This window comes from Macaca thibetana, chromosome X (genome assembly GCF_024542745.1).
Source record: "Macaca thibetana thibetana isolate TM-01 chromosome X, ASM2454274v1, whole genome shotgun sequence".
Taxonomy (NCBI): Eukaryota; Metazoa; Chordata; class Mammalia; order Primates; family Cercopithecidae; genus Macaca; species Macaca thibetana.
In genome coordinates this window covers 144,648,158-144,663,040 of record NC_065598.1, presented here as the reverse complement: position 1 = coordinate 144,663,040, position 14,883 = coordinate 144,648,158, and the positions used below count along the sequence as shown (strand labels likewise).

Sequence of the window (14,883 nt, the reverse complement as noted above, 5' to 3'; positions counted from 1 at the left end):
GAGCTTGCAGTGAGCTGAGATCCGGCCACTGCGCTCCAGCCCCGGCGACAGAGGGAGACTCCGTCTCAAAAAAAAAAAAAAAAAAAAAAAAAAAAAAAAAAAAAATTGAACCCCTCAAAATCATCTTTGAAGAAAGGCACAGACCTATCTCCTGGGCATGTCTTTAACATTGGCAAAATAAACTTCCAAATTGATTGAGACCTGTCTCAGATACTTTTTAGTTTTCAGATGAAATTCAGGGGAACAAACTAAATGTAACAAATCCCAAGATACATGTATTTTCATGAACATACCTCTACCGGTCAACAGGTATCTACCAAGAGAAATACAAAAATGAAAAAATAAACTGAAGACTCTTTTCTCACCATCACAAAGAATCTTAAGTTGTTGTTGTTGTTGTTGTTTTTAATTAGACTAGTGAAGAGAAGGGAAGAACCAGGAATAACTTTTAACTCCCCTTTTCATTTTTTTTTTTTTTTTTTTGAGACGGAGTCTCGCTCTGTGGCCCAGGCTGGAGTGCAGTGGCCGGATCTCAGCTCACTGCAAGCTCCGCCTCCCGGGTTCACGCCATTCTCCTGCCTCAGCCTCCCGAGTAGCTGGGACTACAGGCGCCCGCCACCTCGCCCGGCTAGTTTTTTGTATTTTTTTTTTTAGTAGAGACGGGGTTTCACTGGGTTAGCCAGGATGGTCTCGATCTCCTGACCTGGTGATCCGCCGGTCTCGGCCTCCCAAAGTGCTGGGATTACAGGCTTGAGCCACCGCGCCCGGCCCCCCTTTTCATTTTTTAAAAATTTCTTTTGGTTCAGCTTATGCAATATTTTGTATCCATGTAAGAATCCAAATTTATTGAATAAAAAACATTGCTAATGATTTAAAGCAATTAAAGCAAAATAAATTGCTAAAGGGGTATAATTTATTGAGTTAAATAATACAAATTTTTTCCATATTAGTAATGGATATTCATTTGATTTTTAAAAAGACACTGTTTGAATTAGGTCATCACAAAGCAGATTTACATAAAACTGTTAATTGGAGCAAAACAACACATTTTTTTTTATGTGATCTGAACAGAGGAACTCTCCTTGATCAAAAGAAAATGCAGTAGCTTTAGAAGGTAAAGCTGTTAAGTTTACCGAAGTACAAAACAACAAAACACTTTAAGCAAAAACTCTTTATTTTTCAGAAAAAGGTATGATTTCTCCTTTTCTATTCTTGACATAAATTTTAATTATTTCCAGTGGAACCTAAACCTCCTGAATGCCTTTCAGTTTCATCCAGAGCTTGAACTTCTACTTATGGATAAAAAATCTGTTCACACAATGAGAATACTTGGACACAGGGCGGGGAACATCACACACTGGGGCCTGTTAGGGGGTGGGGGATTGGGGGAGGGATAGCATTACGAGAAATGCCTAACATAAGTGACGAGTTAATGGGTGCAGCAAACCAACATGGCACATGTATATCTATTTAACAAACCTGCATGTTGTGCACATGTACCCTAGAACTTAAAGTATAAAAAAAATCTGTTCACAAAAAAGTTGTGAAATTTGATCACCTTTTTTGACTTCAAACCTTTCTTTACCAAAATTAAGCAGGACAGCGCCAACATTTCCTGTATACTCTTCATCTATGACACCAGCTCCTATATCTATAAAGTGTTTTGCAGCCAGGCCAGACCAGAGCCACTCCTCCATAACATCCAGAAGGAAGAGCTATCTGAATGTTCGTTTTCATAAAAGCTTACTCCATAGATGGTATTGTATAATCATAGGCATTATACATAATCCACGGTCAGTCAACACTCATGGGTCAGAGCCATGGCATGCTTGGAGAGTGGGCAAAGCACAGCTGCATGCTGCCCTCCTCAGCAGGCCAGGCCTACTTGCTGGGAAAGAAATGGAAGCTATCTCTTTGGAGCAGGGCATGGCAGAGCAAAAGATGAGCAGAAGAAAGAGCCCAGAGAGCGAGAGCACAGGATGAACCCAAGTTCACTTTGATTATGTGGCAGTTAGCACCAGTGTCTCCATTCTGTTTTGGTCTGTTTTTCCTGGGACCTGGGGACAGACCTTAGTCCAAAACAATGACTCGTAGGAATTCATTTAACACAAACAAATTTTGTAAATGGGCAAAAAATATCAATATACACTTCCCCTAAGTGGACGTACACATGACAAATAAGCACATGAAAAAGTACTGTCCATCTCATCTATTAGAGAATGAGAATTAAACCATGATGAGATAGCAAAACACATATTTGAAAATGACTGAAAATTTTTTTTTTTTTTTTTTTTTTTGTGGCGGAGTCTTGCTCTTGTTGCCCAGGCTGGAGGGCAGTGGCGCAATCTCGGCTCACTGCAACCTCGACCTCCTGGATTCAGGCTTCCCCTGCCTCAGCCTCCTAAAGCTGGGATTACAGGCACCTGCCACCATGCCCGGCTAGTTTATGTACTTTTAGTAGAGACGGAGTTTTGCCATGTTGCCCAGGCTGGTCTCAAACTCCTGACCTCAGGTGATCTGCCCGCCTCAGCCTCCCAAAGTGCTGGGATTACAGGTGTGAACCACTGCACCTGGCCGAAAATGACTGAATTAAAAAATAAAGATATTGCTAAGTGTTAGCAAGGATGAAGAAAATCTTGTATGTTGCTAGTGGGAATTATGAAATGGTACAACCACTGTGGAAAATGATTTGGTAATTTCATTTTTTTTTCTAGTTTTGCAGTTTGTACTGCATTTATTTTTAAAAAACATTTTATTATTTTTTGTTTCTCTCCAACTTTTATTTTTGCTTTAGGGGCACATGTTCATTACATAGGTAAATTGCATGTCATGGGGGTTTGGTGCATCAATTTTATATCATTCAGGTAATAAGCATAGTACCAGATAGGTAGTTTTGTTTGTTTTTGAGAAAGAGTCTCACTCTCTCACCCAGGCTGGAGTGCAGTGACGTGATCTCGGCTTGTTGCAACCCCTGGGTTCAAGCGATTCTCACACCCCAGCCTCTTGAGTAGCTGGGATTACAGGCATACATCACCACGCCTGGCTAATTTTTGTATTTTTAGTAGAGATGGGATTTCACCATGTTGGCCAGGCTGGTCTCGAACTCCTGACCACCCACCTCAGCCTCCCAAAGTGCTGGGATTACAGGCATAAGCCACCGTGCCCAGCCAAAAAAGGTAAGTACTCCCATCTCTACCCTCAAGTAGGCCCCAGTGTTTCTTTTTCCCTCCTTTGTGTCCGTGTATACTCTATGTTTAGCTTCTACTTACAAGTGAAGACATGCGGGTATTTGGTTTTCTGTTCTGCACTAATTTGCTTAGGATAATGGCTTCCAGCTGCATCATTGTTGCCGCAGAGGGCATTATTTCTTTCTTTTAATGATGCATAATAGTCCATGGTGTATGTATACCATATTTTCTTTATCCAGTCTACCACTGACAGGGATCAAGGTTAATTCCATGCCTTTGTTATTGTGGGTAGTGCTGTGATGAACATTTGTGTGCATGTGTCTTTATGGTGGAAAAATTTGTATTCCTTTGGGTACATACCCAGTAATAGGATTGCTAGGTGAATTGGTAGATCTGTTTTCAGTTCTTGGAGAAATTTCCAAACTACTTTCCACAGTGGCTGAAGTAATTTACATTCCCACCAGCAGTGTATAAATGTTCCCTTTCCTCACAACCTTAGCAGCATCTGTTATTTTTGACTTTTTAATAGTAGCCATCTTATATAATGATATCTCATTGTGGTTTTGATTTGCATTTCTCTAATATTAGCAATGTTGGACACTTTTTCATATGCTTGTTGGCCACTTGTACGGCTTCTTTTGAGAAATGCCTACTCTTGTCCTTTGCCCAGTTTCAGTGGGGTTGTTTTTGCTTGTTAATTTGTTGATCTTTCTTATAGATTGTGGATATTAGACTTTTGTTGGATGCATAGTTTGCAAATATTTTCTCCCATTCTGTAGCTTGTCTGTTTACTCTGTTGATAGTTTCTTTTGATGTGCAAAAGCTTTTTAGTTTAATTAGGTCTCATTTGTCAATTTTTGTTTTTGTTGCAATTGCTTTTGGAATCTGCATCATGAAATCTTTGCCAAGGCCTAGTTCCAGAATGGTATTTCCTAGGTTTCCTTCTAGGATTTTTATAGTTTTAGATTTTTGAATTAAGTCTTCAATCTAGTTTTAGTTGATGAATTAAAGATTAATCCATCTTGAGTTGAAACTGGAAGGGGCCCAAATTAAATCTTCTGCCTATGGCTAGCCATTTATTCCAGCACCATTTATTAAATAGGGAGTCATTTCCTCATTGCTTGTTTTTATCAATTTTGTTGAATGTCAGATGGTTGTATGTGTGTGGCTTTATTTCTGGGTTCCCTAACCTGTTTCATTGGTTTATGTGTCTGTTTTTCTACCAATATTATTGCTGTTTTGGTTACTGTAGCTTTATAGTACAGTTTAGAGTTGACTAGTGTGATGCCTGTGGCTGTGCTCTTTTTGCTTAGGATTGCTGTGGCTATTTACATTCTTTTTTTGGTTCTGTATGAACTGTAGAATATTTTTTTCTAATTACATAAAGATGTCATTGGTAGTTTGATAGAAATAGCATTAAATCAGTGGCACATATACACCATGGAATACTATGCAGCCATAAAAAAAGGATGAGCTCATGTCCTTTGTAGGGACATGGGTGAAGCTGGAAACCATCATTCTGAGCAAACTATTGCAAGGACAGAAAACCAAACACTGCATGTTCTCACTCATAGGTGGGAATTGAACAATGAGAACACTTGGACACAGGGTGGGGAACATCATACACCAGGGCCTGTTGTGGGGTAGGGGGAGGGGGGAAGGATAGCATTAGAGATATACCTAATGTAAATGATGAGTTACGGGTGCAGCACACCAACATGACACATGTATACATATGTAACAAACCTGCATGTTGTGCACATGTACCCTAGAACTTAAAGTATAATAAAAAATAATAATAAAAACAAATCAATAATAAAAAGAAAGAAATTATAAAAATAAAAAAATTTTAAAAAATCAGTAAATTGCTTTAGGCAGTATGGCCATTTTAACAATATTGATTCTTCCTATTCATGAGCATGGAGTATTTTTCCATTAGTCTGTGTCAACTTCAATTTCTTTCAGCAGTGTTTTGTGATTCTTATTGTAGAGATCTTTCACTTCCTTGATTAGTTGTATTCCTAGGTATTTTATAATTTCATCATTATTGTGAATGGGATTTTGTTTTTGATTTGGCTCTCTTTGTGAATGCTGTTGACGTATAGAAATACTACTGATTTTTGTACACTGATTTTGTATCTTGAAACTTTGCTGAGGTTATTTATCTGATCTAGGAGCTTCTGGGCACAGACTATAAGGTTTTGTTGTCATAAAACCATATCATCCACTAAGAGAGATAATTTGACTTCCTCTCTTCCTATTTGGATGCCTTTTTGTATCTTTTTGTTGCCTGATTGCTCTGACTAGGAATTCCAGTACCATGTGGAGTACGAGTGGTGGGAGTGTGGATCTTTGTCTTGTTCCACTTCTCATGGGGAATGCTTCCAGCTTTTGGTCATTCAATATGATGTTGGCTGTGCGTTTTTCATAGATGGCTCATATTATTTTGAGGTATGTTCTTTCCATGCCTAGTTGTTTGAAGGCATTTTCCAATGTGGACATATTCATGACAAATAAGCACATGAAAAATTATTCTACATCACAGCTATTAGAGAAATGCATATTAAACCATAATGAGATATGGTAACATATATTTGAAAAAGATATTTAAAAGACATGGCTGGGCACTGTGACTCAAAGCCTGTAATTCCAGGACTTTGGGAGACTGAGGCAGGTGGATCACTTGAGGCCAGTAGATCGAGACCAGCCTGGCCAACATGGTGAAACTCCATCTCTACTAAAAATACAAAAAAAAAAAAAAAAATTAGCCAGGCGTGATGGTGCACGCCTGTAATTTCAACTACTCGGGTGGCTGAGGCAGGAGACTGGCTTGAACCCAGGAGGCAGAGGCTGTAGTGAGCTGAGATCACACCACTGCACTCCAGCCTGGGCAAGAGAGTGAGACTCTGTCTAAAAAAAAAAAAAAAAAAAAAAAACCACAACGACAACAACAAAGAACCATTACTAAGTGCTACCAAAGATGAAGAACAATTTTAAATCTGATATGTTGCTAGTGGGAATTATGAAAATGGTACAACCATTGTGGAAAATGATTTGATGGTGGTGGTTCCCTAAATCTACACATGGGCTAAGGCCACAGAACAGGACACATAAAGAAAACAAAATTACTGTTAATTTAAATAATGAAATTAAAAATTAAAAAAAGCAAGTTGGAGTGATTACATTGAGTAAACTTTTTAAAACTTTATAGGAAGGAAAATTACCATGGATAAATAGGGACATTATGCAATGATAAAAGAGTTAATTAAGAAACAAGACATAATCCCGTTAATTCACCTAAAAGCATTATTTCAAAATATGCAAAACAACATCTGATAGAACTGAAAGGATAAATAGTCAAATCTACACTTGCATTTGGAGACTGCAAAACTCCTCTCTGAGTAAATGGCTGAAGTAGACAGAAACTCTGCAAGGTTATAGAAGAAACTGACAACACAAGGAACTAACTTGATCTGATTGGCCTTTACTGGACACTCCACAGAATAAGAACAGAATGTATAATATTTTCAAGTGTATGTGGAATTTTTACCAAGATAGACCATTAAACAACCCATAAAAAATTTAAAACAACCAAAATTGTACAAAGTGTAGTTTAAAAATCTATAAAGGAATAAAGTACAAATATAACAAAGGACATACCTATAAAGTCCCCAAGTATTTTTAAATAAACAACACATTGTTATTACTTTATGTTTAAAAAAATTCTTGAGGAAAACTAAAAAATATTTTCTGATAAATAAAAATGGAAATACGATGTTTTAAAATTTGTGGAATTCAGCTAAGGTAGTGCCTATGGAAACATTTATGTCCTTAAATGCTTACATTAGAAAGTAACGAAGGGCTCAAATAAAACATCTAAAATTTGCTCTTAAATAACCAGTAGAGGAAAAGTACATTAAAACTAAGGCAAAGAAAGAGATGGGGTGGTATAGATAGGAAGAGAAAAATTAATGAAATTAAAATTTCAGAAATTTCAGAGAAACAATAAATGAACTTTACAAAACCAATAGTTAGCTTTTTTGATAGATCAGACAAGTCCTAATGTCTGATGTCAATCTGAGAAATTAAAAAAAATATTGTTATTGAGAAGCATTGGCTTTGAACACAGCTAGAAATAAAGGCAACTATACACAAACTATAATTTGTCATGATAACTACACCCTTAATTTCTTGGAGAAGGTTCTGAGATCAGATTTTCTTTGAATTTCTCTTAATTTGTAAGGGACTGCTATGTGTCAGATGCTTCCAAATACATTAACCCATCTAATTTGAAGATAATCCTGTAAGGTCAGCTGGGTGAGTTCACCTTCTTCACTCCATAGCATTTTCTGCACTTCCTTTTGCAACACCATCTGTCTTCTCAGTAGGCTGAGGATTTCCTCTTTCCATCTGATGCAGGGGCAGAATCCTACCCACCTTCTCTGCTACCCTCCACATGATTGCTGTTGTCTGAACACCTGTATAGGTGCCACTAGTCACACTGAAAGCCAGTATGTTCCTGGGGGCAGATGCCAAACAGGAGGCAGTGGAAGGCTGGTTCTTTTCAAATTCCAGCTGGCATGTCCACCAAGGAACAGTTTCTCACATCCTAGGAGAAGCCCAGGATTTGTAAGAATTCAGTTTCAGGAGATGGCTGCTCTTCTTCTACCTTTTATGAAGGAATGGGATTCCTGAGCACCATCCATTTGCCTGTTCAGTCCCCAGCTTTGAATAAGAAGCTCATTACAATCCTTCTGCAAATATGCTAGTGACTTAGACAAACTACTCTCTACCTTCCGTGCTGTATCCCAAGAATCAAGAGATTATGTGCAATGCAGACTCCACTCACACCCCACTGAGAGAACAAAGAGTATTTAGAGGACTCCCAGGGAGAGAGGACCAGGTGTCTAAAGTCACAGTCCAGAGTGGCTGTGGCTGTGGGACAGGACTGAGGTTGAGTGGTGGAAAAGTCAGGGAACTTTTGCAGGGGATAGGAATGTTCCATGTCCTGGGGAAGGCAGGTGATTCTGTGCAGCCTCAAGATGTAGCAGGGAAGAGCAAGCAGCAGGCTAGGTTCCCAGAGATGGAACAGAGGGTACATGAGGGGGACCAGATGAAGGGTGTTGTAATTCAGGAAAGTGCTGGAGCCAGACAGAAATGCTGGCTTGGAGTGTACTTGTCCTATATGCTGAAGGAGAGAATCCAATATGTGGATGAGCACTTGTAGGCTCTCCCATAACATGTTTGATAATAGGTACTCAACAGAAAGCACCCAACAGTCAGCTCCCAGGGGAACCACCATGCCCCTAATGCTGTTTGATTCTCATTGTCACCTTCTTTTGGCCTGCTTTTAGTACCTTGGCCTCAGGCTCCTTCTTTTTGTCACCTGAGAGACATGATGCAGTGCTGAGAAATAAACTACTTGCTACTCAGGAGGTGGGCGTCAGGCTGTCAGGAATGGGAAGAGCATGGGCTCCACAGGAATCACACTAGAGATCTGGTTCCAGCCCTATTACTAGCCATGTGATCCTGGGAAATGCCCAAGCCCTGTGAGCCTTGGGTTCTTCATCTGTGAAGCAGGTGTGATGATCCCTGTTCAATAGCACTGTTGGAGTGTATGCAATGTAAATGATGCACCTGGCTCAGGGCCTTGTGTAATTTAGAAGTTTAAAGAACGGCAGATGACTATATTTCTACTATTTGACCCCCGATCCTAGCACTCTCGGATTTTGTTCTTGTTGATTTCTCCAGGACTTATCAGAAAATATGCAGCTTATTAGGATCTGGAAGAATTACTTAGCCAAAAAAGGAAGCTTTGTCAATGAATTTCAGTAAGCTTACCCACTCAGAGGGTATACTTCAAAAATTCAATGTGCAGGAGTCTTCCTCAACTGGAATGCAACTCAGAGCTCCTAGAATATGAGTCAAGAATAAAGTCCTTCCCTCTTTCTCAGCTTCTTTTCCATCTAAACCACCATTTTCATTCATTATATCACCACCCCAAATCTTTCCCTTGTTAAAACTGGCCAAATTGCGCTTCAGATAAGCTAATCAGAATGTCTTTTTAATACAGTCAGCTCTGGCTCTCACAACCAGGAAAACAAGCACATGTCCAGTGGCATCTGGGCCTCACATCTCAGCAGATTCATGCTTATCTCTCAGGAAACCCATGTGTATGATGGGTATCCATCACCAACTTTGTGTGCTGTGTTCAACCGCACTGAGACAAGAGTGCAGGACACCTCCCATTCCTGCCCCAGGAGGAGATGCCTCTCTGTTTCATCCACCATCCAAAAGGAACTGCTGAGCAGGTTTCCCTTCCAAGCTTTTCTCTTGTCCTCTGAGAATCTGGCTCTGGCCCCAACCCACTTCATTAGAATCAGCTCACCCAAAAGGTACTGCAGTTTCCCAAAGCCCAAAAGGCCTTGGCTCAGGGCATGTACACTCCACCACTCTCACCTGTTGCTCCACATGCTCATCCCTCTTATTTTCCCTTTAGATCTTAAAGGATACCTGGCCACCTTAGTTATGTGACTGCAGATACTAGACTCTACTACCCTAAGGTCAGGGGTGGGCCTGGCTTACCTTAGCATCTCCAGTACTAACCCAGCGCCTTCCAAATAGCAGAAGCTCAATGAATGTTTTGGGAAAAAATGAGCCAGTGAGCAGGGGGACTTATTTATTCATATTTAATTCAGTTTCATTCTCAAAGAAGCCAAGCAAATCCAGATACATAGGGTACACCAAGAGGTACAAAGAAGGCAAGAATTAACTATTGTTTAATTTCTTTATGTCTTTATCTCATGTATTTTACTGCTATGTTGTTTCACATTTCTAAAAAACCTTAATCCTCTGCTCTTATAGTGTCTGAATTCAAGAAACAACATGGGTTTCCCAATATAAATGAAAAGCAAGACGCTTACTCCTAAACTATATAAAAAGCAGTAAGTCTGTCTACTGTCATACATAAAATGAATGTTGAAGTTCATTATACCATCCATTAAAAGGAACATTGGAACAATTCCAAAAGGAAACAAAGATAAACCTCCAAATCACCCAATAGAACAGGAACTGAGAGACGGTCCACACTGTGTTCCCTCACACCCAACATGCTCCCCACTACTGAGAACGGTGACTGCTCTCTTCAAACAGAGTGAAGAATGGGTCTCATGTAACAGGACAGGAAAGGGGTTGTTTGTGGCCCTGGAAAGTGCACTGGCCCAGGCCCTCCAGCAACCTGCGCCACTGACCCTAGCTGCAACTCCTGCTCAGACTCCTTCTTTCTCCTCTCCTAAAGCCTCTTCATGCAGGGATGGGTAGGAAATGCGAACTCTTGCATTGACCCTGACCACATGCTCCAGGACTTTCACATAGCTGGTTTCAGCGAGGGCCCTTGGACCCCACAGGAACTCGTAGCGCACAGGATCACTGCCGGGCACCTGGCGGTACTCCAGGTAGTTCTCTTGCACCCAATCTTGGGTAAGCAGCTTCCTGAGCTTCCAATAGACACTATGCTCCCTCCCATCATACAGCCCCATCACACTCAACGCTTCCCAGATTGCCTCCTCAGGAGCACAGCTGCCCTTCATTAAGATCATGCCCAGAACGATTATCAGGAGGCCGGTCTTGGGCGTGCTCTGATCATCACCCAGCAGGCCGTCATAGGAGAGGCCCAGGCAGGTGACAAGGACGTAGCAGTGGCCGGCGGGGTCCACTTCCTTCACGTCAATGCCAAAGATCACCTGCATGCACTCAGAGGCTTTGCTGAAGATCTCAGGAAAGTGGTTCTTGTAATTTTTGATGACACTCTCCAGCATTTCTGCCTTTGTGACCGGCTCCTTAATTTGATATTTGCGGAGCAGGAAATGAACTAACTCAGCCACTTTCTCATCAAGTGCTTCCCGGAAAAGGGACTCCAGGTGAGCTGGGTCTGGGGAGGTGCTTGGCCCCTCCTCTTCATTGCTGCTGGAAACCTCATTGGATTGGCTCCATAGAGTGTCGTCGGTGACGGTCAGGGAAGAGGAGGCACCCCGAGGACTCTGGGCAGGACTCAGTGACCCAGAATCAGGCACCTCCTCCAGGGTTCCCGCGATCAGAGTAGAGGAGGAGGATGCAGCCTTCTGCTCCTCAGTTGTGGGAATCTGCACATCCATAAGCCCCGGTGCATCTCCTTGGGCCTGACGGCCTTCCTCAGCCTTGCAGGACTGACGCTTCTGCCGAAGAAGCATGATGACTCAGGTCAGGGCAGCAGGCGAGTGTGGGCCGGAGCTGGGCAATTGAGACCCACAGGCCTGGGGAGAGAGGAAGCGTGTGAGAGGCCTCAGCTGGGTACCACACCCTGGATGCCCTAACAAAGGCCTACTTACAGGTCTCCTTCAGTGCTCCTCTGGGGCCTCCCGACCTCCCGGCTGGCCTGTTCCCTGCGAACCTGAAAGAGGAATTGAGAGGGCATCTCAGGGTGCAGCCTCTGGGCAAAGGCTATGGCTCCAGGACTGACAGAAGGGCTGGTAGAGCCAGGAACTGTGGGGTTCCTGTTGTTTTGATGCTAGAGGGGCCTCTAGTATACATACAGAGGAAACACCACCTCAGCTTGACTGCTGGTACTGCCTGGACCTCTTATGCTCTGTGACTAAAGATACTGCCTCAGACCAAGGCCTCACAGCCTGGTTCCTGGAGCTCCTAGAAATCGAGGGGGAACTCAGGCTGCAGACTACAAGCACAGCCCCAGCACCCCAGTGCTGTCAGGAGGTTGAGCCTGACTCTATGAGCGCGCCACTATTTTGCGTGGATGGTCCTTTCTGTGCTCACTCAGGGCCCTCACCTTTCTCCCGGCAGGGCCCGGATCTGGCCCTTTTGCTGGCCTGAGAAACTTTCAGATCAAGGGTTCACATCCCTGATATGGAAGAGAAGGACGTAAAGGGACCCACATCTGGCCCCATGTGCCCAAGGCCTCCTGGGGAAAAAGCAATAGCTACAGAAAGTACATTGGGGTCCATGTGTCCTGTCCTAGGGTGAGAAAACAGCAATAGCTACACAAAATACATTGGGGCCCATGTGTCCAAACGTGAGGATCCTGGTTGGTCCTCATCTTGATGCCTCCAGGTTCTGAAACTCTCCCTGGGCTGACTTGAGGCCACTTCCTCAATCCAAGGACCTATCTCCAGGAGACACTAGAAGAGCAAGTGAGGGGATTCCATCCACCCACCTTTTCCTGCACTTCCCATGACTGACAGAAGGTGCAGGGAGGGGTTCGGTCCTGTGTATTTGGTGAGTGGTGTCCTTTGAGTCCCTGACTCCTGGCAGGTCCTTGGCCCTCCCTCTGCTGACCTGAATGCAGCCCCCTCAAACCAAAGCCTTCTTCTCCCTGAGACCAATGAGTCTGGTATCACACAGGGGGCCTCAGCTGCTAGTCCTGCTCATGCTTTCTGGGGTGACAACAGAGGCAGGGCAGATTTCTGTTGGGCTCCCATCTGTTTTTTGCCTGCTAGGAGAACCATCGAGGCTATCCTCAATCTTCTTTCAGTGTTGTCACCTAGACTCTTGTAGATTCTTGAACCAGTGAGTCTGTTGCCCAGATGGGGGTCCTTGCTTTGTCCTGAGTCACTCTGAGAACAAGGTCCTCGCTTCCCTGAGATCCCAAGAGAGAAATGAGGAGTCACCACATCTGATGACCACTGGGTGGGGTGTCCAGGCATGACACTAGGGTCTGTCCCTACTTGTTCTTGAGTGGTGGATTCTAAGGCCTTCAGGGGGTTCTTCATCTTTCCCCTGATGGAGCCTGTCCTTCCTCAACCCACAACACGCTGATATGAGCAGACATCTCCCCTTACCACGAATACCTCATCTTCCTGAGTTTCCCCAACTTCCTGCCCATAGTACAGGTGAGATTGCCACTTAGGGCCACCCTTGATTGGGTTTCCCCAGAGATAATAACCAAAGTTAGCCAGACTTTGTGGGGTCCCTTCTTTCCAGGCCAGGAGTACCCCCAGTCATCACAAAGAGTACACACCTTGGGTCCTGCAGATGTTGTACACACCTTGGGTCCTGCAGATGTTGTGATCCTGTCCCTCTGTTGAACAGGTGTGGCTCCCTCTGCTGAGCTGAGGATGCCCTTCAGACCGAGGTTGCCACCTCCCTGAGACCCGGGAGGCAGAAGTAATGGGGGCACTACACGGACACCCCTGCATGGGATTCCCAAGGCTGACAGAAGTAGTAGGTTTCATGGGGTCTTTCTCTGTCTGGGTGTCATCCAGTTATTCATATTTACTCCACGACAAGGCATGGCCCTTTCCTTCCTGCTGAACCATGGATGTGTCTTGCATGCCAAGGCCACCATCTCCTTGAGGCCACCGATCAGAAAGTTGGGGGGCCACTTCCCTTCCCCACAGTCCTGCCTGGAGTGCCCAGACCTGAGAGCAGGAGCAGGTTTCTTAGGTCAGTGACGGGAGGTCTGCTGAGTCCTCCTTAAGGGCTCTGGGGCACCTCTCTCCAGTGACCTGAGACTTCACTCCTCAAACCACAGCCCTCTCCTTTCTGACACCCTGAAAACGCAACAAGGATGCGCCACATGCAGCCACAGATCATGGGACCTCCCAAGGCTGAGTTCTCCACTGATTTGGAGTCCAAGATCCCCTGAGTCCTCCCTCTTCTTCTTCTCCTTGACTCCTGGCAGGGCTGGGCACCACCCCCCTGCTGACTTGAGTCTCAGTCCCTCAGATTCCTGAGGCCAAATGTGGAGGCGCCTCAGTCTCAGACAGGTAGGGTGGGCCTCCTGTCCTGGGGTCCTGGGTCCCCTCAGGCCTCCCTCATCTCCCAGCATGGCCTGGGACCTCCCTCTGCTCCTCTGAGGCCGTGCTTATGAAGCCCCTTCGCTGCATCATCCCCGGATGGGGACGTCAGAATCAGCTAGCCCGGCCGCCATGCCCGGCCACCATGCCTGGCCGCCATGCCAGGCCGCCATGCCCAGGGCTGACAGTAGGGGCAGCGATGTGCCCTGTGGGGCCTCAGCCCTCCTTCAGGGTCCTGCCCTTGATGCCTGGCAGAACCTGGGCCCTGCCCTCTGCTAACCAGCCCTGCTCTGGTCACACCAAGCTCTCACTCCAGATTCCCCTGTGGCTTAAGCGCAGGGCTGGCTAGGGGTGGCCCAGCCAGACAAGTCTGCCCCCTAGTGGTCCAGGGCTGGCAGCAGGGGAGGCGCTAGATTATTTCGGGTTCTACATGAGGGGTGGGGGCCTCCTCAGTCCTCCCTCAGGGTCTCACCTTGCCTCCTCACAGAGTCTGGGCCCGCTTCTCTCAGTCGATCTCAAGCTGACCCCTTAGAACCAGGCTTCTCTCTGATCTCTGCGGCCACGTCAGTGGCGTCACATCCGTCCACCCAGGGCTCACCTGGGTGGACAGTAGGGGCGGAACCGGATTCCAGTGGGGCGGGGGATGAGGGAGGAGCGGCTCAGTTATCCCTCAAGGTTCTCATCTTGATATCTGGCGGATCCTGGAGCCCCGTACTCTGCTGATAGTGTCTGCCTCCCTCAGACCAAGGTTCTGATTCCAAGTCCCCTGAGGTGGCAGTGGGGGGAAGGGTGTGGAGAGGGGACAAGGCTGCTGGGGTCTTTCAGGGCTGACATGAGGGTCTGAGCTGAATTCTGTGGCCCCTCTATGTGGTGTGGGTGAGCACTCAGTCCTCACTCAGGAGGGTCCT

The 14,883-nt window shown here is 44.8% G+C and overlaps 1 protein-coding gene and 1 pseudogene across 5 annotated transcripts in view; both read right to left on the bottom strand.

Annotated features, from left to right (window-relative positions):
- Positions 1 to 1,224: 1,224 nt before the first annotated feature.
- On the bottom strand, positions 1,225 to 1,928 carry LOC126946420 (deoxyuridine 5'-triphosphate nucleotidohydrolase, mitochondrial-like; annotated as a pseudogene).
- A 7,926-nt stretch (positions 1,929 to 9,854) lies between these two features.
- The window catches only part of LOC126945296 (melanoma-associated antigen 8), a 44,776-nt gene continuing 39,747 nt past the window's right edge, over positions 9,855 to 14,883 (bottom strand). The window contains exons 1-4 of one of the 5 annotated variants that reach the window (XM_050775204.1): positions 14,448 to 14,544; positions 12,394 to 12,672; positions 11,555 to 11,616; positions 9,855 to 11,479 (exon numbers count right to left, since the gene is read on the bottom strand). In XM_050775204.1, the coding sequence (XP_050631161.1) occupies positions 10,457 to 11,416 (960 nt within the window). In that variant the 5' untranslated portion in view covers positions 11,417 to 11,479; positions 11,555 to 11,616; positions 12,394 to 12,672; positions 14,448 to 14,544 and the 3' untranslated portion in view covers positions 9,855 to 10,456. Of the gene's footprint in view, positions 11,480 to 11,554; positions 11,868 to 12,393; positions 12,673 to 14,447; positions 14,585 to 14,883 lie in introns of those variants that run through there. The other 4 variants (XM_050775203.1, XM_050775205.1, XM_050775201.1 and 1 more) reach the window with 4 other exon arrangements.